A 24247-nucleotide genomic window follows, 5' to 3' on the forward strand; every position below is an offset into this window, starting at 1 on the left:
TTTCTACGATTCTAAGTACTGGCATTTTGACAAATAGGTACCAGACCTCAGTGTTCTTTATTGTTTCTTTAAAAGTACAATGCACAAGGTTATGTCTACACTGGACAAACAAGGGACTGCTAACAACTCAAAACTAGCCAAATTGGCCTTGCAGCAGTGCAGTGAGCACAACAGCAGCACAACCATTTTGGTGCAAATCCTCATGTAAAACACTGTGTAAGAGCATAAAGTGACTTGTTCTGGTACAGCTGAATTTGAAAATATGCAAAATAGCACAGAAAGGCTCTCCACCAGTCAGAGTCAAACACTAACAACCTCTGTTTTATAGATCTCCAAATATGATTGTTAGTAAAGCTGGTAACATTTTAATCATATCCACTGGTCTCCCCAGAAATAACATCTTAAGTGTCCATGTCTTCCTTTCTTAGAGCTTTGGTTACCCTATGGATCAGCACACAGGCAGCCCAAAACAGCACACAGGCATTTAGTGTGACTTGTTCTGCTCGTTCTAGGAAAGGTGTTACTACAGCCCATGAGCACTCCGGAGGCTGAGAGAGGAAGGAGTCAGTCCTGCCTCCAGCATTCCTGAGCATGAAATGAGGTACCCAGCTCTCTGGAATTCCAGCACAAAGCAGAGCAGAAGCTGCAGCATTGCGTATACAGAACCGAGGATTTAAAAGAAGGATTAAACCACTTTGAGTTTTACAGAACAAAAGGAAACATATGCATCAATACACAAAATCCTGGCCTGAAAAAGGAATCCCTGCTACATGATCAAAGACTGTAATGCAAGGGAACCTGCCCACAGGCAAACAGACATTGCATGTTTCAGAGAGCCAAGCAACACCCATGCTGCTGACACAGAACAGAATTTCCCACATCTAGGTTACTGAAAGATCCCTCCTGAGAAATAAGGAAGATCATCACACAAACTTTGACAACCTTTGGACTGAGGGGACCTTTTATCAGAAGTCTCAGAGTACTTTCCAGAACTAGTGACACAAGCTGGTTTAGAAAGTCAGGACTGCAAGCATGCCTTTATCTAGAAATCCACTCCAAGATATGCTTTGTGTGCTCTTTACATTTTATGCAGCTGCAAGTTTTCTAGACAAAGGGTTACAGATAGGCTGCTATGTTTTAAGGCCACAAGAGAACACAAGAGAACAATCATCTAGCCAGACTCCAACAGACCTTCTGTAGAGATCTGTTAATTTCCAGGTTTCTTTTGCATAAAACATGTAATCTGTGAGTCCTGGAGTGTATCTTCTAGGAGGATGCCTAGTTACCAGAGTATGTACATTGATCATTATGAAAACTGCATAGGAATCATCTGCTAATTCATCTTGTGCTGTGCCCTTGACTTCTTAAGGTGGTTTGCACACTTTCAAAGTTATAGCAGCTGTGTAAGTATTTCAAAGTGGGTTGTGAGATGATCAAATTTATACAAAACTGTGGCAGTCTTAAAGAAACACAAATTAGGATATGAAGGTAACTGCATATTTCTTCATCTCTAAAGTGTTTTCTGTTCAGATGTTCAGAAGTATTTGAATAATCAAATCAAGAATTGATTGTTTCCTTCATCTGGCAGAAACAGAGTACAGGACGGAATCATTGTACCTCTTTGTTTTGCAAAATGATGTCATCTCTATTGCCAGTATTCAGAAATCCAAAGGCTAAAATTCTTTTTGAACTGTAGTAATTAGAAAAAACAATCTTGAATTCTTATTAAGAGAATGGTAAAATTGAAAATAACCTGAATAGGGCTTGAGTGAATCTCTTTAATCATATTTGATGGAAGAGTTGGCAAATCTGAAATGCAGCAGTACAGGTCCCTGCTATTTTAAAACATACACAATTTATCTTTTCATTAAGATGGTAAACATATTTTCTCAAACTAATTTATATTAGCTAGTTTAATGGGGCTACACCCCATGTTTTAAAAGAATAAGAGAAAATGTATATACAAGAGGTCAGCTTGACCTCTAGATAATTAGCTGGATGACTGACAGCACAATGACATTTTTCATTCAAAGCCGTATCTGAAACCCAAAAAATCTTCAGTAGGCATTAATTTGACATGTCCAGCTAATGTAGCAGTTGGAGATTTCGCTGTTCCTTGAACAGCTTAATACATGTTCTGAAATAGAACAAGCAACAGCACTGCTGAAACAGCATCAGTCTTCATTATAAATTAAACACATCGATATCGTAGTGTGTAGTGTATATTCAACCAAAATGAGGATTGAAAACTAATGTTTACAAAGTAGCAGGCAGAAGAGCTTTTACCACCAGTTTCTTCTGTTTCCTGTTTCCTTAGGCATGTTGTCTATACCACAAATCCAGGGAACACATTACTCACCTTTCTGAAACAATAAAAGATTATTATGTTTTAAGAAAACAGAAAATATTAAAAAATATAATCAATACACTAAATTCCCAACCTTCCCCTAACCTAGAATTAGTTCACTTTGCCCTTCACAAAGATTATTCATTAATGTCAGAATTGTAAGACACATAAAGTAATTAGATAAAAGAGCATTTGGTATTTTTTCTTCTCATTAAATGGTTTGTCTTTAAGACAAACTCATGACTGTTAATGGTAAAATACCATTTTTAGGGCATTACTGTAACTCTAGATACTAGCAACTGCTTCTTCTTGAGATTTCCTTACTTGTCCTCCCAATTAATTTCATCTTATCTATTTTTACCTTCTCCACTTTCTTTCATTTTCATCTGGTCTTAATTACAACCATAACAATGTCAACATGTTTCAGAAAGTATTAGAACAAAGTAACACCAATGCAGTAACATTGGTCATAAGACAAAAAATTACTTTCACAAATGACAATAACCTACTACAGCAACCCCGTTTTGGGTTAAAGTACCAACATTTAAATAATATTTTAAAATCCATCCATACTCAGGACAACACAATATATATATTTAATTTTACACTAGTAGTTAAAACTTCTCCTAAGTGTAAATCTTGTTGCACTTGCTTTCAGCAATGAGGTTTCTCATGTATGGGAGCTGCAGTGACAGAACAGAGATCTCAGCTGGGTTAAGGTTCTGAGTGCCAGAGGTTCAGTGAGAAGAGTCACAAGGCTCAACAATAGTGGAAAATCAATCCTATTTGAAAAGGTGTTAATGATTTAGCCCTCAGACAAGGACGGAGATGATTCGACTGTTTTAGTTAACCTTGATCAAGTGACATTTAAAATGGTGGTTTTGCTGCTGTGGAAAAGCTCACAAATTATTGACAAATGCAGTGAGAAGCAAGGGCAAAGCATTACTTTCCTACATCTGTGTCATTGCTGAGAGCTGTAAAGGAGCCTGCAGGTTGCACTCTGTGAAAGCTATCAAACACCAAATTGCAGTGCTCTTTCTGCAGGCAGAAGGAATTTCCACAGATGCTCTTTCAGCTGCACCTCCCCTTCTCAAAAGCACAATCCTGCTGTATGTCCATAAAAGAGAAACCACCATGTGGGATTTTTTTATTTACAGCCCTGTAGCAGGGAGTGGAATCTGTTCTGTTACTCGGCCAACTATTGCACAACATCAGCAGGCAAAATGTTCCTTTAAGTGCAACACATATAATCCCACTGGTGTCAACACATAAAACTAAGGAATGTTCTCTTAAAACCTCTCTATGTTTTTTGAACTCCTGAATAACTGACATGTAATTATATTTTTTCATTCTTCTACATCAGGTTGGTATTATCAATAATACAGTGTAACTTGACTGATGAGATAGTACCAGAAACATTTGTCTTTATGAAAAATGTTTTAAACACAATAAATATCATTGCTAAGTATTAAAGACTGAGCATCCTCTATTGCTGTAAAGTACAAGATCAGTAAATAGTTCACAATTCAAAATATGTTCTCATTTGATTGCACACACAATGCAATTGAAATATGAAATATCCTTAAATATGACCAAGTTATTTGCTTAAGGACTGATTTGTTTACTGGTTTGTTTGGTTGGTTGATTTTGTTTGGGTTTTTTTAAGATTAAGTTGCAGAAGTAAAGCAGAACTGGTTCAGCCTCAATGGAATTGTTAAAGTGTGCATGTGACTGATCAGATGCAAAAGGGCATTAATGGACTTTGAACTCCATCAGCTGACAAGGACTTGCTTTCCTCCGTGCCACTTTATGTTCCTCTCGTGTTATCTGTAATAAAAGATATCTCACCTGTTGAACAGGTGAAGCTAATACAGCTACAAACAGATACAGCTAAGCAACAACTACAAAGTGAGAGTCTGGTGACCATTCATAAAAAAAACCCTGTTTCTTTAAATGACTTTTAGTAGCATTTAAAGCAGTGATGATTACACTGGAATTTAAATTCCAGTGTAATCATCACTGTGACTTTGAAAAATACATCATGGATTCAGTACTTCATAACTGTTTTTCAATCAAGCTTCCTCTCTTTACAAATAAAATTTCATTTAAATATATTCTGGCTTTAAAAATGCACTGCAGGATCTGAAAGATTCTGTCAGCTCCCACTGTTACTGGTAATATTAATTTAAATGAGATTCACAAAATATGAGGAGCAATTGAAGAATGTTATCTATAAATACCTACATCAGATTACCAAAATTATTGACGATGATGCACAAACATTAAACCACCAAGATTTTTCAGATCCCCATATCAATTTAATTTGTTGAATCAGTTCAATGACAAACAAATTTGACCTTCTCTAGAAGGAACCCCCCTCCCCAAGGTGCTCACAAGACAAAGATATATCAGGTATAAAACTGACACAAAGAACACTGAGGTCCAAAGGAGAAAATATCAAGGTTTTAGGTATAAAACAGAGACAGAAGCCAAATAAGGCAGGTAAGGTCAGATAGCTGGAGGAGTTTTGCAGAAACAGAAGATGTACTCTTCCTGTAAGAATCTCCATGATTAATGATGGTAAATTGCATATATATACAGATGAGCATGAGAAAAAAAACACTCCAAAATCATCAGCAGAGCTATTTAGTTAACTGTAAAATGAATATATAGATGAGTTGCTTAATTTAGCTCAACTCTATAATTCTTCTAAGTAGGAATAAATCCCAGGCTAAAAATTAGCTGCAGGTCTCCTACAGAGGACTGCAGAACAGATCCATGTTGTGCTAGATGGCACAACTGCCATCCCAAAATTACAAACCATGCAGGTACCTTGTAGAGATCAAGGTGAGGAAAATCTGTACTGTTGTATTTATAAATAAAGGTATATAGTTACTAATTAAAATAATGGAACAGAAGACCTTAGGTGGGAGTGTGTGGAGGTTTTATGTGTGTTTTAACTGTGTTTATCATGTACATTGCACAACAAATTGAAGCAGATCCTACAGCCAGGACTTCTGCTACCAGTGAAGATTGGAAGGCAAAAAGTATCCAAAGATTGCTTCAGGACATGGATGAGGAAACTTCTGATCAAAGCCTCTGACAGAAGCACAGAAGCTTGGATTGCTTCCTTGGGTTTCTAAATCCCTTCATGGATGTGTTTCCAATCAGGCTACTGGAAATTACTGTATTTTTAATTTAATTTCTACTTTAAGAAATGTGGTAGGGGCAGGACAGGCAGCTTGGCGTGTGTAACAACTGGCACAGATGAAAGCCAACCAGATGGCATCAGGCTAAAAGAGCTCTCTTGCCCAAAATACAGCAGCCACCCCTTGGCAGATTCTAAAACCAGCACAGAATCTGTTTCTGTCTCCCTTTACCATTATCACACAGCTGACTTTTATATATATCTGCAGTTCTGATTCCTGCCCTTAGAGCTTTGCAAAAACTTCACAAATTTCTCATATGAGGAAAGCACTTAACAGGATTCAACAAGGAAAAAAATTTAATTAGACCTCTTTTCCTTTCAGGTAACTCAATTTTTTAACATTGATAGGATAATGTTCATCAATTCCTGTAGCTCTTTGGGGATTACTAATTTAAAAAGTAATAGAATTTAATACTTGAATAAGCAATGTAATATGAAGATCTATTTTTTAGCAGATGAGCAGATTAAATATATCACAAAAAGTAAAATGCCTCAAATTTTAGATGTTGCACATTTAATTGCACATATGCAGTGATTTGATTAAATGAACTATGTAAGCTACTTGAACCAAGAAGAAATATTTCCAAGCTCAATCTAATCTGCACTATGTGAGCCAAATTTCCTTCTCATACACAACTGCACAATTGCTATCCAAGTCCATGGGTTCAGAGAACTTCATGAAGAGCATGGTCTTATGTCAGTCTCTACTGCTTGCAAAGAAATCTCCATCTCCAGCCAGCATGAGATTCAACAGCCAGAGGAGTTCTGCACAGGGCTCATGAGAGGGAAGTAAAGTGTTCCCCTGAAAATGGACAAGGAAATGCCTAAAATTGCAAGCTGACTGAAAGAGTAAAAGGAATTGAGTCAGCATTCTGGGGAAAGGAAGGAAAAGGGAGGGGTGGAACAAGCAGTATATTCTCAAAAAAAAAAAAAAAGAAAAAAAAAGTATGTTCAAAGCAGATACCATGGAAAAGATAAGTGCTACTAGTACACCATAAATAATATAAGACTCACATAATGCACCATTAAAGTTTATGGATCAAATCCTCTTTCCTGGCCATGATGTACTTAGGCATTACAAAGACTCTCACAGAGCTGGTTACAGCTTTCTGATTCACTACCCAGCCCAGTTCATCTCTGGCACTGAGATGGGACTGGAGATGATTCATTAACAGAGGGAGCCAAATTGCAATTTCTCTACCCAACAATCCCTTTAAGACACTGTTTAAAGGGGCTGTAAAACTGGCTAATATATTACCTCTTAGTTCATTCAGAACTTTTCAGTTTAGAAATTTCCTGGACCTTGGGTGCTTTTCTCTGGATTTGCCTTGCCTGAGCACTGACAGGGGACCAGGACAGTGAGCAAGGCCTAAGGCTTTCCCCTTCTAAGCCCCCTCAGGTTTCTCCAGCTGTGTGAATGCTTCAATTTGTCCCAAATAAACAGAGTTTATTTAGATGTGTCATGCACATGTACCTGCACATCCATGCTCACTGATCATTAAACTGCAAAGCCAATTCAAATTTCTGGTGTTCAGGGGAACTGTAAGCCTGGGTGCAATGTGCCCTCCAAGCATGCATAATCTGAAACAGATGGCTCAACAGATGAGCTGCCAAACACTCAAGGCCAATTCAAATGCCATCCAAAAGTAAAAGTTATGTGGGATAAAAGTTTTCCTTGTCCCACTTTAGATAAACATGGCCTATCTGCTTGGAAGGTGATTCTTTCTCATTTTCTGTTTGTCTACTTACTCTTTTCAAATATTGCATGCTCTAGAAAACAAACTGACTTTTTACCAGCTGCCAGCATTTTCCAATCTCTTGTTTGGTTTTTTTTTAATAAAGCTCCATACTCTGGAGTGAAGAGATTGCAGGGTTATTTGAGCTTAAGTTAAAAAACAAAGCCGACAAGGAAAGAGCAAAATACAGGAACTCTCTGGCCTTCAAGGTTGCAAAGAAAAGGTTGGAAATATGAACTGTTCAGAAACCAGAATTCCTTTTTGACTCATGCTTTGGTTAGCAGCGCTTAAGCACAAATAAATAATTTAAATTGCAGGAATATGAACTGTATTGATTTCCCATTTAAACACTCTGTTTACATGGTACTAGAGAGCTCTCCCCAGCTTGTGATACTTCCTAGCTTTTCCACAGGAATCCCTGCCTATGGCTTGCCTAAGTGGACGCATCGTTCCTGCAGGCATTATTATGCTCTCACTGTAAAGTAAATCTGATTTGGGGCTACCATATGTCTTGATTTTCCCATAAAGGCCATTTTTTGACACCTGGAGTTTTTCCAGAGGGCGCAAACACAAACACACACACACATACACACACACACACACACACACACACACACACACACACACACACACACACATCTATGTACATATATAAGTCTATTAATCTGTCTATCTCCCCAGATTCTGTATCTAGGTACCTGAATTTCTTAACATGAGGGACACAGGACTATTAAATATATTAAAAAAACCCCAGACAATGGCAGATTGCATACTGCAGAGTTCTGGTGTACATGAAAAAAAAAAGAACATTTCCAAAAAGTAATTACACAGTCTGGGCACTCACAGTACAGAACATGCCTGTGTGGCTGCTGGGAACAGAAATGACAGCCATCACTTCAGTCAGCCAAGCACCACTGAGATCAGTCACACTGCAGAACATTACCTATGCTTCACACTGCACCAGCTGACACCGCACTGATTATCCCCTGAAATGTTTCAAGTAAGGATTTGTAGGTGTGGAAGATTCAAGCTAAAACACCCAAAGAAATTGTAAGTTAACTCCACAGTCAAGACAAATGGTGTAAAATTGGTCCACTACCCACAAGAAAAAGGAAATTGCTGTCTCTGTGTTTTAGAAATTCTGTGCAGTGAGTAAATGTAATGCAGGGACTGTAGCAATTAAATGTAAGATATCACTGCTGATATTTAGCAGAAAAAATTCTCATTCAAAAGCATGAACCCAAACAGATGCAATATTTTACAGACAAATGGGTTAATGCTATCAGTATGTAAGTGACAGCTGGATCTGTATAGGATTTTGTTTTGTCTAATATTGGCAGATATGTAAGCCAAAATCTGAAAGATAAAACAACAGCTCATTTGCTGCTGGTTTTGCTGTATTGAGAAGAGCTGTATCTGTCCTGTATTTGTCAGACTAGAAACATAAACCAGAGAGTGTAATGCTGATGATACACTCAGATCCTCCTCTTTTGCTTATGCATTATGAATAGCAGAGCTTAACTGGGTAGTTAGATGCTTTAATCTCTTAAGTCAGTGTCATAAATTTTGCTCTTGATTATGTACATGTAACTACCTCAACACCAAAGGAACACAAAAGTGTGAACAACATTTGGGCTGTTTGGCCTGGAGTGGAAACACCCAACTGAACTCATGCTTTTCTCTGCTGGTAACTTATTTCCAAAGGCTCAAGGCTGCTAATCTCCAAACTATATTGCACATTTGACCAGTAAATTAGAACAAACTATTTATTCTGTATACTTCAAGTAAACAGACCATGGGAAGAAACTACCATGTCCTAAACATTACCAACTTCAGCTTATGCTATGAAAATGAAAGTTTCACTGTACACTGCAGACTTTTTTTATCGTTAAGACTTCCTTGTAAGTACATTCCTTACAAGCTTATTTTCAAAAACTAATTCTCTTGGGCAATGGAAAGCAAATTATGTAACTCTCCATTCTGTCAGTTGTCCAGAGAATTCAGTTAACTCAGTAGCACTTAGAGATTTTAATATTAATGTTATTGTAGGATTTTCTTAGAAGTTACATTGCAGTTACTGCTGCAATAGTTTATTGGGGCACTGGGAAGTTCACAGACTGAACTTTTGAAACTTGGAAGCAAACAGATGCAACAAGGCCTGGATTTTCTTGGTTTACAAAGTGAGTAACAGAGCTGCCCTGTGTGTGCTGCTGCCTACAAGCTGAGTAGGATTTCCTTTGTTTCAGTCCATGACATCTGAGTGTATTTCAACAGTTCTGAGGAACTTCAGCTTCAGCAAAAATCAGCAAAACTGTTTATGTTGGAGAAGTGGCAAAGTAAGGTCTGACTACTAAAATGTAAAAATTAGGCTAAAATATTGTTAAAGATCCCACAGAAATACCACTCTTTTACTGGAAAAAAAACCCCTGACAACCCAAAATTCTACTTGAAATAATAGTTAAAGAGTCCCTTGGTGAAAATAAGTCCCTAAATGAAAATAAGAAAAAAATTATTAATAAAATAATATTAATATTAATATTAATAATAATAATAAAAAGTAGCAGCAATGGCTCAGAAGAAAGGTCCCAAACAGCTCAATGTCCTGTCTCCAGCAGTGTCAATAGCCAATAGCTGTGGAAAATGGTAGGAGTGGAAAATGTAGTGAGGTTGCTCTGGTGGACTTCCCAAACTTCCAATGATTTACAGTTCAGAAGTCTCCTGAGCTGGAGTTAATTCTTGTGAGTGGCTGTTTTACTTTGGACAGCAGCCTAATGTATCCAATAATATATCCAAGACTTTTGTCTTCACTCTACCAAGACTGAAACCTCACCAGGGTGTGCAAGGGCTTTCCCTGATCCTTGAACCTGGGTTTTCCTGATGGAAAAGCTGATGGAGCTGCAGGAGGTGCTGCTCTGAACTGAAGCCCCACTTCATCTGGAGATCTGATGGAGCTGCATTCTGCAAGAGTCTGAGAGTTCACACATAAATGGAATATTCTCCTGACAGCTCCTGAAAGCTGACACAGTGGCAAAGCACCCATCTGCTTTCTAAATTCTCGTCCAAGTGCACATCATGATTTTTGGGGAGCAATCTGACTGTATTCTGCCAACTACTTATTTTTCTTCTACTAAATTAGTTTTCCCTTTATTTTTTCATTTCTCATAGGAAATAGAGAGAGAGAAATTGAGTAGGATGAAAAAAATAATTTCTGCGTTTTTGCTTTCATCAGAACAAGGAAAAAGCAAATGCTTTAAGTAGGCATGAAAAAGGATGTTTTCATTCTCAGATAAGAAGAAAAAAATCTTCTCCAGTTTTTGGTAGGATAAACTTTGTTAGTTTTGTCTCTCATTCTTACACAAGAAACAGTAACCCTAAAGAAAAATCTTTTTGGCATCCCAAAATCAGGGCAGTATTAAATGAGGGCTTGTACTGTTCATGGACTCCTCCTACACACAAATCCCTGGGAGTGATGCTAGACCACAAGAAAAATTATTTTACCTTAAATTCCAGAATAAAATGTAGAGGAGACAGAAACTCATTCTACACTGACACAATGGAAACTTAGTTTTAACAGATACCCCTTTAATACATCTAGTTATGGAAATTAAATGAGCAATAAAGGCACGCATTGTACTTGTGTATTATGATGGATTGCTCAGCTCTAGGTCTCCTTGATTTTACTTCTATTCTTCCTTTCATCACTTATCTAATACTCTAAAAATTACCACAGTCAGATGTCTGTTATTAACCTGGATAAAAAACCAAACCAGAAAAAAAATTAAAAACCAAACAAAAAAACAAAAAAAACCCAACAAAAACAAAACAAAACAAACAAAACAAAAAAACCAAACCCAACAAAAACAACAACAACAAAAACACAAACAAACAAACAAACAAAAACAAAAAACCAAACCAACAAACAAAAAATAATACAGGGAAAAATAAGATAGGGAAAAATGTATTTTCCCTCCAGAATTTTACCATGACTTTGTACACCTGAGTGTGGATACTGCCCATAACAGTCTAAACATACGCATATATTTTGGAACCTATCTGTATGTATTAACAACAGTTTTAAATACTACCTTTGATATTGCTGTATCTATTAATAACAAATAAACACAGTGTATAAAGAAAAACAAACAGTCCTTAACTGAAAATAAACACAGCATATAATCCTTATGAATAGTGACAATACTCTAAAATACTAATTGAGTTCTTACCTGTTCCCTTGCTAAATTTGCTACACATCAAACTCTAAGTCTCAATTTTGTGAGAAGATGATGATGGATATATTGCATTATTGCTAAACTGACTACAAAGAGCGAGTAACCTTACCTGAACATATTAACAGGGCAAACACTATGAAAAAAGGTGATGGTGAGAAAGCTTTGGGAAAAGAGATTATACCCAATTGCCTTTTTGTAGCAGTGGGCTGCATACCACAGCTGCAATGAAGGAAACATTCCAGTTGAGCAGCATTCCTCTGTATCCTTTCAAAGTCTCTGTGGAGGCTAAAGTAGGAATCACTTATTTGCGGTTGAGAAAACAGCAGGGACTTCTGCATTAAATTTTAAATTCATTCTGCCCAGAGGATGATATGTTTAAATCAAATGATGAGACATTACCCAGCTAAGCAATGCATTAGGAGTATGAAATGGGATTCAGCAGGCTGTGAATTCTAAACTCCTGTACTCAGCAAAGAATCACAGGCTCACACAATAGCAGGTTGGAATTACCATACTATCCTCAAGGATAATATGGTCCATTCTTTCTTGCTGAAATTACAGACTAGAAGATATGGCCCAGCACCCTATCCACCCTGAATTTTAGAAGTGTCCATGGCCTGTTGATCTCAAGAGTAAATTATGATATTTTAACTTCATTTATAATAAAATAATACAAAGCTGACAATTATTTGTTCACCAAAATTCATTCCAACATTTTTCTACTTGCTAGATTGATTTTCAGATTACCAGAACTCAGCCAACATAGAGATGGAAAATAGCCTGTATAACTATTTCTTCAGTATAAAGGTAATAGGTAATTTTAAAAAGTATTTTGTATTAGATTTATACTATGTTTAAGGTACAGAATCTGTTAGAAGGGCTTTCCCCATTAAATTTTTATTGCTATTAATTCCTCCCTTTCAGAACACTGAAGATCTCAAGTGTGATCAGGATACATGGGAGGAATTCTTTGTCCTCTGAGTACAGTGAGTGCAGAAGATAATCACATTTCTTAACAGCCAAGCCCCTCAGCAAGACCAGAAATGTACTTCTTGAAATGTTGAGTCCTAAAGTGTTAGTCTGTACTGCTGCAACTCCCAGATAACGTTACGTCAAACTGTCATGCAAACCTGAATTTACTCTTAAGAAACCACACCAAAAATTTAAGTTTTGTTACTGTTTCAAAGCTACTCCAATTTACAATGTTCTTAAAATGTATTTCTCTGTAGACCTTGTAACAGGATTTGGCCATTAGGTGAGTCACTGGAGTTGCTTAATTAAGCACCTGCACTCCCTGTTTTTAACACGCTGCAACAACATCTGAGAAACTCCTCCCCGTCCTGCCAAGGTCCGTGCCAGCGAGGTGAGTCAGCTGCGTCTTTGCTGCATCATCCCTCTGACAGACAGCACTACCAGGGAGGATTCAATAACTACACACAGAATACATCTGACTTTCAGCATCAGCTCTACCTTAAATGCAAGACAGAGTCTTCAGACCTGACTTAAATGGTATTGCAGTTTGGCTGAACATATTCCATGGGTTTTGGGGAACTGGCTCCAGTATTCCAGTGTTCTCCAGGGCAGCTCTAAACACACCATGGAATGATGAGATTCAGAACTGCAGGAAGGCAGATTTAATGTTCAAACAGAAAAGTCCCTTCTCTTGTGAACTTCCACTAAACACAGCCATAAGCAACGTGCAAAAACAGAACAGGGATTCTGAGACGTGATGACTTGATTCCCATACAACCTGCTATAATTTGATTTTTCCAGAATATGCTAATATGGAGTCATTCAGAAGACTCAGAAAGGTCTGCATAACCCTCAGCAAGGTTCCTCATCCCTGACCAATTTAATGAATTTATGACAATTCATTAAAATCAGAGAAAAACTAGATTAAAATGGACAGGATTAGGAAAATATATTGCTAATGGCTTTTATTTCATAGAATCATAGAGGAATGGGCAAGAAATGCCCAAGAGAATCATTTGTTTGCCTCAGAAACCACCTACTGTCCTCCTTCCACTGTCTTGTTGATTTTCTTCATAAACATTTGTATTAAAACCAGTGACAGTATAATAAATCTATTCAGAAAATCTACTTACAATGGCACTTACTGTCATACTTGATTTAATTATCCTCTTTGAAGAACGACTGCTTGTAGGGTGAAGGTGATTCTCTCCCATCTATCTTCCTCTCTGTAATCCCCTAAACCAAACATAATTCTGAAAAAATAAAATAAAAATGTTTAGGCTCTGACAGTGCTCCTATTCTTAGTGTAGTTGGGATGAATATAGAGGGACTAGAAAATACCTGTAAAGGACAGTAGCTGGAGACTGAGGATGACACAGAATGCTCCATCTTCTACTTGATTGTAGTTTATTACTGCATGTTACCCATAAAAAATAAAATGGAGGGAATGCTTCCCTGAAGATACAAATAAAAGATGTTATTTGCTATCAACAAGCGAAAAAAGAATTATCCACTATCAGGCTAAAACATAAATTGTTAATTAGGATGATTACATTATCAGTAATTGACACAATGAACTTACAGGACAAGCAATACAAAATTAAAGTACCAGCAGATTTCTGAAGTTGGAAAAGAAACTGAAACAGAATGTTATTTGTTCTCTTCCCAAATGCCTTCCTTATGTTCCTCAGAACCCCAAGCAATTGCAGCTGTTGGGAGAACCAAAAGCCACTTTCACTGCTGCCAGTCACACTCCCAGACAGCCTGAAGGAAACCCACAAGCCACAACTTCATTACTGAGGTTCTTCTGAGTTCAGCTATAACTTCAGCAAAATGACAACAGAAGAGCATTTTCTTCATAAAGAATCAGACTTGCAGTGTTCTTTTGCTTCCATTGTCTACCCTGGTCCTTCACTGGTATTTATTCTGACCAGCAGTGTCTTCCTTTTGGCTAGAAACCATGAAGATTTAAACTGTAATGGGCAAAAATGTCATTTACTGGACAAGCTTGGACAAAGAAAAATAACATAGAAGAAATTTTTAAAAGTAGGGTGCAAATTGGGATGTCCTGGAAAACACAGGAAGGACTGGGCATATCTGAGGTTTCCCCCTACATTCCTGCTGGGACAGTCTGAGTACCCTGGAGGCCACTTTAATGGTCAGGAAATGTGTGTGTGGCTGGGACACTGGCAGGATAATAGAACTGAGGCCTCTGTGAGGCAAGAGAATGGTGCTGGACACGAATTTCAGCTGATGGAGCAGTGTGTGAAACAAAGGCAGCACAAGGCAACAGCTGCTTCCCTCAGCCCAGTTCTGTTACCTGTGTAGTGTGTTATTCTCCCAGGTGACAGAAAGTACTAAATGTTACAGAGGGTGACACTCCAGTCTGAGTTAAGTTGTGTAAAATATGGAGAACATCACAATAAAACTGTCTATAATTACAGAAAATAGCTCTTTGTAACAGATCCAGATGGAATTCAGACAGAACATGTTAAAGCAAACCAAATTCTTCTATTAAGATTATGGCACATTGCTGATTTCAGTTTATTGATTTCTTTAAATGAACTAAAATGTTTGCATTGGTCTTTCAAAAGAATTGTAATAGGCCCCAAGAATCTTTATCAGAAGGATCTAAGTTCATCCTAAATCCTTCAGTAGTGCCCTCATGGTCCATGTTCAATATAGGGGAGTTATCTGACAGGCACAGAACACCCTGGCATGAAAGTGCATAAACTTGTATGATATACCCTGGATGCTCAAAGACTGTCATTTCAGATGTATTTATTTCAGTTTATGGGGGGCTTTCTGAAGAACAATTATTCTCTGATCTCTGTCAAATTACTTTTGGAGACTATCCACACTACATTTCTAAAAGAAACCTTGAGCTGAATTCCCCCTTTTACACCCGTTAACACAAATTTTCCTACTCTAAACTTTTAGCTAGAACAAGTTATCTAAAATACATGCTTTTTCTGTGGACACAAGACTTTGTCATATTTCTCCCCAAAAAAGAAGAGTCAAAGAGAACAAAGAACTACTAAGATATGCAGTGTAAACTGAAGTTCAGGAAACTCAGCCTCTGGCAAACCAAGGTAAATAAAAAGCTCTTCTGTGGAGAATTTCCTATTGTGGATGCTCTGCCCACACACAGGTTTTTCAGGGTTAAGCAAGAGGGTTTTTTTTCCATGAGTTCTTTGCATTGTTTCAACTTCTGTTGCATAATAGAGCCAAAGGAGTGATCTGAGATAATAAAGATCCAGTCCAGCTACAGCTTTAACTGGCAGCACTCGTAATGTTCTGGCACCATCTGATGTTTTTTGTTTTGCTTGCCTGGGTATAATCTCTAGGCAGCCCCGCTTTGTTTAGTCAGTGAAAATAAAGAACAAAACCAGACTACTAAGGTCATATGCAGCGTGAAAAAAATGTTATCTAAATTGACAAGCCGGATTTCAAAATCAGATTGTGCATTAGGTACCTTAAACTGGTAACCCTATGCATAAACACACCACCAGGTGACTCCAAGGAGTATCAATGCTCCAAATTCCCATTGGTGACAAACCAGTGTACGATGTGACATGTGATATGGGGAGACAATTAGAAATCTGGAATATTTCTTATTTCCTGAAATTAAAAACACTGCCTTTGTGTGATTCTTTTTCACTAAAGGGGTGATTTTCTATCAAATTTTGTTTAACTTAGTATAAAGTTGCGGTTTTGTGAGACACTAAACCTACTTCAGCACCACTATAAAGGCATTTAAATAGCAAAAGAATTAAAAAGGGCTATAAGGGGGAAAAGAAAAATGTTACTAATGAACACGCTAGACTGCATGATAAAAACAAACCTCATGGTAAAAACACTGTTTCTGCTGCTTTATTGTTGATCCCTAGGAAGGAACACGAGTATCCCTATGGGTCCTTTGAAATTTTCATGTTAAAGCACAGCTCAAGTTCTGTACTTATGTCAGAGGAGATCAGTGCCAAAACCATGCCTTGTTCTGAACAACAGATTTGCAATTGTCCGTAGCTCCTGGGGAATTCATTCCACATTCTTGGATCAGTCCACAGGAAAGCTGTGTCACACTGAAGCCTTAACTTTTAAAGGTCATCTCGAGTCATGAATGGGTTTTAGACAGTGTGGATGCGGAGCACTTTGAAGAGAAGCCCCCTCGGACTCCATTGTTAAGCCCACTTTGATTTAGACTTAAGGCACTTCGGACACGCAAAAAGCCGAGAGGCAGAGGGACAAGTACACCAGAGAGGGATGCTCAAAGCTTCCAAGCGGTGCCAAGCGTTTTAGAGAGGAACTGAAAGGTTCCAAAGCGCTTTAGGGGACACGATGACGCCCCGCCGCCCTCACGCTCCGCAGGGCCAGCGCGCCGTGCCCTCACGGCACCGCCTCACAGCCCTGCCTCGCACACCGCCCTCTGCCTCTCCCGGGGCCGTGAGGAGAAGCCGCGGGGATGGAATCCCTCAGGCAGCGCCCTCAACACCCAAAACCCAAACTCCATCTCCCCGGACAGCGGGGCCGCCCCCGCCGGGCCCCGCTCCCCTCACGGCCCCTCCCCGCTGCGCGCGCAAACGCCGCCCCCCGGGGCAGAGTAGCCCCGTGGCCCCTCCCCGCCGCTGCGTGCCCCGCCCCTCCCCGCCCGGCGGCCGCCGAGTCTCTCCCCCGCTCCGCTCCCCTCACCGAACGCGCGGCGTGCGCGGCGGTGCCGGTCCGGTGCTAAGATGGCGTCTATCATGGAGGGCCCGCTGAGCAAATGGACCAACGTGATGAAGGGCTGGCAGTACCGCTGGTTCGTGCTGGACTACAACGCGGGGCTGCTCTCCTACTACACGGTGAGGGGCGGCGGGCGGGCCGGGCGGGCGAGGAGGCGCCGGGGACCGGCTCAGGCGCAGGGTGGGGGCGGGGAGGGGACTCGGGGCGTGCGGGCGCCCGGGCGGCCAATGGGGCAAGAGGAGGCGGCGGGAGCGGCCAATGGGGGAGGAGGAGGCGGCGGGAGCAGCCAATGGGGCGGCGCTGCGGGGAGATGGAGTGGCGGGGGCGAGCGGCGCTGTTGTTGTTGGCGGCGGGCGGCGCCGCCGGCGGGAGCGGCCGCGGGACCCGCCCGGGCTCTCCCGGCAGCTCCGGGGCCGCGCACCCTCCGCGGCCGGCCCGTGCCCCACCCTGCCCCGGAGCCTTGCTCGGTGCTGGCCGAGCGCTGCCGGGTGCGGCTGCCCCGGCGCTCCCCGCCCTGTGCAGCGGGAGCTCGCGCTGGCCGCGCTCTGGGCTCAGCCCGGCCCGCGGGCGGTGCCGCCTTGCCGGGGCCGTGCGCGCCCCGCGCTGCGTTCCCGCGGCTCGCGGTGCGCTTGGCGGGCTCGCTGCCGCCCGGCAGGTGCTTCCCGGAGCAGGATCGACTTTCCCGTTTCCGTTCCGGACTTCCCGCTTCCCAGCACGAACTTTTTACTGCGGTGTGTTAAGAAACAGTGATGCTTTCCTTAACTTTTTTTTTTTTTTAAATAACCCCTGACAGATCCTGCCTTACTGGCTTGTTCGCCTTCCTTATTCATGTTTTTACATAACTTACAAGTATTTTAATAGCACAAATTAATTTTTTTCAAGGATGCTCCCTGAAATCTGAAGGCTCGCTGGGTGAACTGCATCCATGCCCCAAAGTTTTCTTCTCATGGAGCAATTAGTCTATCAGTATGAATAATACACATACAAATTAAACCTGCACTAAGTTGCAATAGATGCACAGCAAATAACTTGACATATCTCATAGTCCGTGAAGCTTTGTTCATACAGAAGCGTTGTATATAAAACTTTTTTCCCTAAATCTGGATTTCCATCACACTGGGAGAGAGATTCTCTCCCCAGATGCAGGGGTAAGGCTCTTGCCACAGAACTGCCACGGGCTCTCACTTTTGTTCATGTGGGTTCAAATCTCTCACCTGGGATGTGGATGGAGAAATGGAAGTGCTTTTATAGTTGCTATTTAGTGGCTCTTCAAATGTCAGCTGCTTGACATAGATGAATTAGTCAGTGTGGTCTAAGTAGCAGTCCAAGGTGCAAAGTCATTTAATGCTCAGCTACAGAAATAGAAACATTTACTGATGACTAGTGAGTATAATTATAATTCTGGATATTGCACTGACTTTCATCCTATGGTCTTCAGCTGTTTAATAGAATTATATTATTTAATTTTTTCCTATGACTGGGTACCTCTACATGTACATTACACTTTAATTTTGTATAGTTTACTATCTTCTCTGTTAGTATAACAACTTTTAGTTCAAAAATTTAAAAACCCTTCTTTAACTACCTATCCTAAAAAGTTCAAGTTGGGCTCAAGGAGTAAAATCATGTTCTCTGCTTTATGTAGCTTTACCACTGACAAGTGGCTGCAGTGAATTCCTTCAGAATTCCTTCAGAATGCTCTTCCCTTCCACGAGCTCTATGTGCACCTATGTCTCTGAAGTGCTTGCTAGGCCATTCTCCAGACATCTGAATGCATTCTCTTCCCTGAAGCTGTGTCCTGCTGAATCCTGCCTGCCAAAAGATCGGGTCCTTGGGCACGCCCTCCTCTCCTGTGTGCTGGCAGGGCTGCTCCCGGGGCAGCAGGCTCAGCAGGAGCAGCCTTTTAAGGATACCTCAGACCCAGTCCCAGCTGATCACACACCTCTCCAGAACCAGTCCTACCCCTGAGAAGGTGGTAGGGCGCTGTTTGCTTCAGCTTTAGTGTTGGTGTCGTTTATGAGGCTCATAAACAGCGCTGACGTGAAACGCTGGCAGGTTGGGGATTTTATTGAAATGGGGCAATGGCCTGTTGTGCTGTGCACAGGCAGCTCGTGTTGGGAAGGAGCTGGGGCTCCCTCTGCACCAGTTTCAGTCTGGAGCAATGGAGCTGCCTCACTCTGCCTGGCTGTTTGAGCCCCTCCCAGGAGTGTTAATGCCCAGCTGGGGTGGTTCCAGCCCGGCAGTCTGGGCACACAGTCTGGAAGCAGTTTTGTTGGTACGAGGGATTACAGGTACCTGATCAGCCTGTGCCTGCTCATCGTGTCTCCAGGCTGCTCAGCCCATTGCAATCCAATAAGTTCTGCAGGCAGGAGACACTTTGTCCAGCAGATCCCACAGCCTGTTAACCTTTGGCTGGGGAGCTGTGGAAAACTGCAGGCAAATAACTCCTGATGCAGCTGAACTTTCCATTAGAGCCTGAGCCACAAACTTCTTCACAGGCGTGTCCTTGCACTCCTGTACTCAACCCTCCGTGGTAGTTACTGAAAATAGATGGCAGAAAAGCACCCTTAATGTGAAATAAACATTCAAACAGAATTAGTGTGCAATAGCACTGCACTCTGGGGGGAAAATAAAAGGTTATGCTTTGTCTTTTGGTGGAGTGAATAGCTGTTAACCTAAGTATGTTTTAGATACATACACCAGGAGCAAATGATTTCAATGAAATTCCATTTCTGGAATGATTAGAACTTCAAAGGAGCAAGTCAAAAGATTTTACATCAAGTCAGAGGCTGGAAAAAAAAAAGAAAAAAATGTAATGGTCACATTTATTTCTGTTTCCATTTGTGTGTTCCATGCTCTGTACTTGTATTGCAGTGAGCAGTAGTAGTGCTACTTGCATGTGTGAATGCAAATCTTATCATGAGCATTTACAAGGTGTTTAACAAAGGCCTTTTATTCAAATTGCCAAATTGTTGGCTTTTTTTCCCACTTCTGTAGTCCAGGAGCTTTTTTCTCATTCAGAACTGAAATATTCATCCTCAAATTGGCTTATAATTACTTTTGTGTAAAGTTACTTATGAATTCTGTAATTTACAGAGTATGATCTGGACTTGTCATCCAAATATTGTTTTCACATGGTTTTGCTTAAATAAGTGATTGATATCAGTAAATGACCACATTTTTTAAAAGCAAAATATTAATTAAATGACAGTGTGCCATTTTTGCCATTTTGGATCAGTTTGACCAATGGCTTGGCAAATTATTTCTTTTTTCCCACAGTATTCTTGGATTTGTGACTCTGCTCATGTTTCAGTGTTTTCTCTTAAGGGATTAATTTATATATGTAAATTACTGAAGCATTGTGTGTTTTCAGTGTGTTGTTGGCTTCACTGAAATATTTAGCAGAAAAGTCTTGCACTGGCTCATTCCTGCCTTCTGCTGGTGCAGGAGCTGTAAAGTTGTTCCATGAGCTGGATTCCAGGTGAAAACTAGCTTTGTGCTGGTTTATTTTTTCAGCTGAATTTGTTCTGTTGTTTGTTTTGTGCATGTCAGTGTAGAAACGTGTGTGTTGACATTATGCTGGGAAGAGAACATGAAGACAAAGAAATGGTCAAGGAGGAAGGGGGAGTTGAATGCAATTTGCTTTTTGTTTGTGTTTTCTGGCAGAAGTGCTGTCTTAAATACACATCAGCTATAGCCTTGATAACCCTTGGGAATTCTGTAGAAATAATCCAGTGAACCACTCAAGTTTGAAAATCTGATTTAAATTCTAACTTTAAGTGTACTCTTTAAATAAATATTTAAATTGTATCATAAATTGAAAGCAGAACTGGCATAGCTGTGCAAACAGTGCTAAAAACAGTGCCAGAGGAAGGTCAGTTCCTTAAAGTATTTTAAAACTTCGTGGATATTTGACATTTGGTGGCATTGAAAGGAGAACTGTTCAAAATGTTGCAGGCTCAAAGAATTGCTTTGCACAGTGATTGAGGGCTGCCAGAAAAAATTGTTGTGTGTGACAGCTCCATACTGTGTGTCCCTGAAACCAAACTGGGGAGCCTCCCATCATCTTAATGGCTTTTGCATCAGTGAATGCTGAAAAATGGATTTAAGTGCTGTTCTTTTGTTCATCATTCCATCAAACTACTCTTAAAGCATTTGCTGCTCTACTGCTTTCAGGAGCAAGAGCTGTGTGAAATCAGTTGTTGGGAAAAGTAATTGTGGCAGTATGAAAGTATCTCTCCCCTCATGTTTTTCAAGACTACAACTAGTTAGCAACTTTAACACTGGAGAAGAACTGCTGGTGGGTTGTACAACCCAGCTGTTGAGGAGGGGGACTCAAATTTTGGAGCAGTTTTATGAATCTTTGGTGGTGAACTGAAAGCAAACCTTGTTGACTTGATTTCAAATGATGCCTCCAAAGCTGCAGTCATGGCTCAGTGGCCCCATGGTAGAGACTTTCAGTTAAATACTTCTTTCAAATACAGTTTCTCAATCAGCAGCTGCGTGCAAAAATCCCAAGAAAACAGGAAAAAAACCACATCTGCTTTTGCACAAACATTCCCTCCAAGGTCTCTGTTTTCCATTCTCAGATGAAATGACACTTTTTTCTTATAATAACTTGATGTGTCACATGCCCTGAAAACAACTCAGTGAGTCTATTAAAAACAGACAAAACTGTAAGTGAGCTTGTAATAATAAAAATAGTTCTGAGTTTATGGTCATGGGATATGAAATATTGTTCATTGTCATACAACACTAAATTGAATTTTGTACATAGTTTAAACTTTGTATCACAGGTTTCCATGCACTGAATAAACTGTTAAAGGATTATAAATGAAGTAGTTGATTCCTCTTTAGTAGTTAGGTTGCAGTGTAATGCTTTTCTGTGCCAGGACCTATAAAATGTTGCCTTGCCTATTTCATATAAGGTATTATTGGGGTTAGATGAGCCCCAGTGGCACCTCAGCTATTGTTGCAGTGTTTGATCTCCTGTTTTATGACTGCACCCACAAAATTCCCAGCTTTAGCTGCACAAACAGGGCTGTGAGATGTTGTCCTTGAACTCAGGGAGCTTCTCCTCTGAGACTGGTGTGTGTACCCTTCCAAGGGGGCTGGGAGCAGCCTGTAAAATCTTTAAATTGTTGAGGTCTGTTTCTGCTTAAAAAATGAGCTTTGCCTTAGGATTTGATGAGAAAAAATGACTATTACCGAAAGTCATCCAAATTTAAGCTTCTCTGGTAGATGCAGATAAATTGCAAAGATTGCTGTTTATAGATACAGCTTGTTCCAGGTTCTTCATCCTTAACGGGAAATAAATGTCCCAAGTGGTTTTGCTCATCTGTGTGCTTATGTTAGGGATTTCCATGACAGCACTGAGTGAGTCAGAAATGCACCTCTTCAAGTTCTGCCCTTCTGTGCAAGCAGAACTCGTGCCTGAGAACTTTTGGAGGCGAAGAGCAGCTGGGTTTTATTTGAAACCTTAAACTTTGCACGCAACAGCTACAACTCAGATGAAACAGTAGTACTTGTAAAGATGAAGGAGGGCTCAGGGTCTTTGGGGCTTGGGTTAGGATTCTGATTTTGTTTCGTTTTCTTTAAATAGGCCCCGTCATTATTTTGATTTCTCTTAAGAAGTTGTAGGTTGAAATGCCTTATGTTAGATCAGTTCTGTATGTGATCAACTTCACGGTATGGATGTAAAAGAGGAACCAATAAAGGCCACATCTTTTTGAGAGATACCTAAATTTCCCCTGCAGTAATACTCTATAGCTTTCTTCATTTTTACATTTTTTTGAGTTTCAGCTGAAATTTATCTCATATTGCTGTCTGCTGATAATCTGTTCAAGTCCTTTATCCTCACAATCAGTACAGTGTGTATTGAAAGCTTATGGAAAATGTAATTTTGTCTGGTTATAAACTGAGCACTGAAAAAGATAGCTGCATATTAAAATTTTAAATATAAAAGGAAAGTAAAATGTGGGGGTTTTTTATTAGCCACTTAGAGATGTCTTTCTGCTGTATGAGTTTTTGTTCAGTGAAATGGAACCATTCCTCAAAAAAGTTATGGGGTGGCTTTATTTTTAATAGGATATATTGGATAACGTCATTTCAAACAAAGAATAATAAGGTGAAGCTGAAAGTATTTGAATTGTATTTTTAGAAAATCTTAGCTGGGGAGGGGGCAAAATCTAAAATGCCAGCTGAATTATGTTTTAAAGTGCTGTCCTGCAGCAGCAGTGGAAGGTTTGCTGTCTGCCAGTGAGAGAATCCAGCACTGTGTGTGATGGAGCTGCCAGCTCTGGAGCTCAGGGAATTCAGATGCTGGAGTGATGGGTGCTTTCATGCACCTAGGTAGGATGAATTCAATTTAGTGCTTTCTTATAATTGGTATTAACCAAGTTAAAGCTCTGTCAGAAGATGGTGAAATTATGGGTATACAGGCCCACACTTTGACCTGTTACTTATCTTGCGATTCTTTTTGCAGGCTGAGAACATTATGAATTTTAAACTTAATTTCCATCCCATTAAAATGTGATGAACAACAAAAAGGGAGGCTTTTACTCTATCTTTTGCAGCTGAGTTGGTGGTCAGTGGAAATGGGAGTTGTTGAGATTCTGTTCTCCCTTGCACTGGGAGGAGATCTCAAATTCTCTGCATATCACTAAGGGATCTAAACCCTTCCAAACCCAATCTCTTCTGCTGCCTTGGCTTTTTGTCTGCCCTGGTTCTGTGCCTGTGCCCAGCCCAGGGAGCTGGGAGGGCTTTGGCTGCCTCGTGGGATCTGGGTCAGACCTGGTCGGGTCCCTGCACTGTTGCAGCCTCAGTCCAGATATTTTCTTTCCTGCTTAGATTGTGCCAATATTTCTTCCAGAAACCACCAGAGGGAGTGATAAGCTCTCAGAACTATCCTCCCATTTTAGGAGAACTCTCAAGGCAGTGAATATAAAAAGTGAAAGTGTACTCTGGTGAGCTATGTCTGAAATATACACAATTTCTCATAGGAAATTGTTGGAGAAACTTTGTAACTAGATCC

At 40.2% G+C, this 24247-nt stretch overlaps 2 protein-coding genes and 1 long non-coding RNA gene across 13 annotated transcripts in view; 2 read left to right on the forward strand and 1 right to left on the reverse strand.

The window, feature by feature from the left end:
- Nucleotides 1-17320, reverse strand: part of EPS15 (epidermal growth factor receptor pathway substrate 15) — a 67739-nt gene extending 50419 nt beyond the window's left edge. The window contains exons 1-3 of one of the 2 annotated variants that reach the window (XM_064428843.1): nucleotides 17182-17320; nucleotides 13834-13947; nucleotides 13638-13745 (exon numbers count right to left, since the gene is read on the reverse strand). In XM_064428843.1, the coding sequence (XP_064284913.1) occupies nucleotides 13638-13706 (69 nt within the window). In that variant the 5' untranslated portion in view covers nucleotides 13707-13745; nucleotides 13834-13947; nucleotides 17182-17320. Of the gene's footprint in view, nucleotides 1-13625; nucleotides 13746-13833; nucleotides 13948-17181 lie in introns of both variants that reach the window. The other variant, XM_064428842.1, reaches the window with a different exon arrangement.
- On the forward strand, nucleotides 9271-14744 carry LOC135305330 (uncharacterized). 4 transcript variants are annotated; one of them, XR_010366551.1, is made up of 5 exons: nucleotides 9271-9471; nucleotides 10457-10608; nucleotides 12251-12327; nucleotides 12445-12883; nucleotides 14184-14744. It is a non-coding gene; the product is annotated as an uncharacterized LOC135305330 (long non-coding RNA). The 4 variants fall into 4 exon arrangements; XR_010366549.1 differs by lacking the exon at nucleotides 14184-14744 and having other exon boundaries at nucleotides 12445-13843; XR_010366552.1 differs by lacking the exon at nucleotides 14184-14744 and having other exon boundaries at nucleotides 10521-10608; nucleotides 12445-13843.
- The window catches only part of OSBPL9 (oxysterol binding protein like 9), a 57994-nt gene continuing 50946 nt past the window's right edge, over nucleotides 17200-24247 (forward strand). For all 7 annotated transcript variants that reach the window (XR_010366547.1, XM_064428851.1, XM_064428853.1 and 4 more), the window contains exon 1: nucleotides 17200-17333. Coding sequence is in view for 6 of the 7 variants with exons in the window: in XM_064428851.1 (XP_064284921.1) it covers nucleotides 17223-17333 (111 nt within the window). In the remaining variant the exon portion in view is untranslated. The remainder of the gene's footprint in view (nucleotides 17334-24247) is intronic.

This window comes from Passer domesticus, chromosome 7 (genome assembly GCF_036417665.1).
Source record: "Passer domesticus isolate bPasDom1 chromosome 7, bPasDom1.hap1, whole genome shotgun sequence".
Lineage (NCBI taxonomy): Eukaryota > Metazoa > Chordata > Aves > Passeriformes > Passeridae > Passer > Passer domesticus.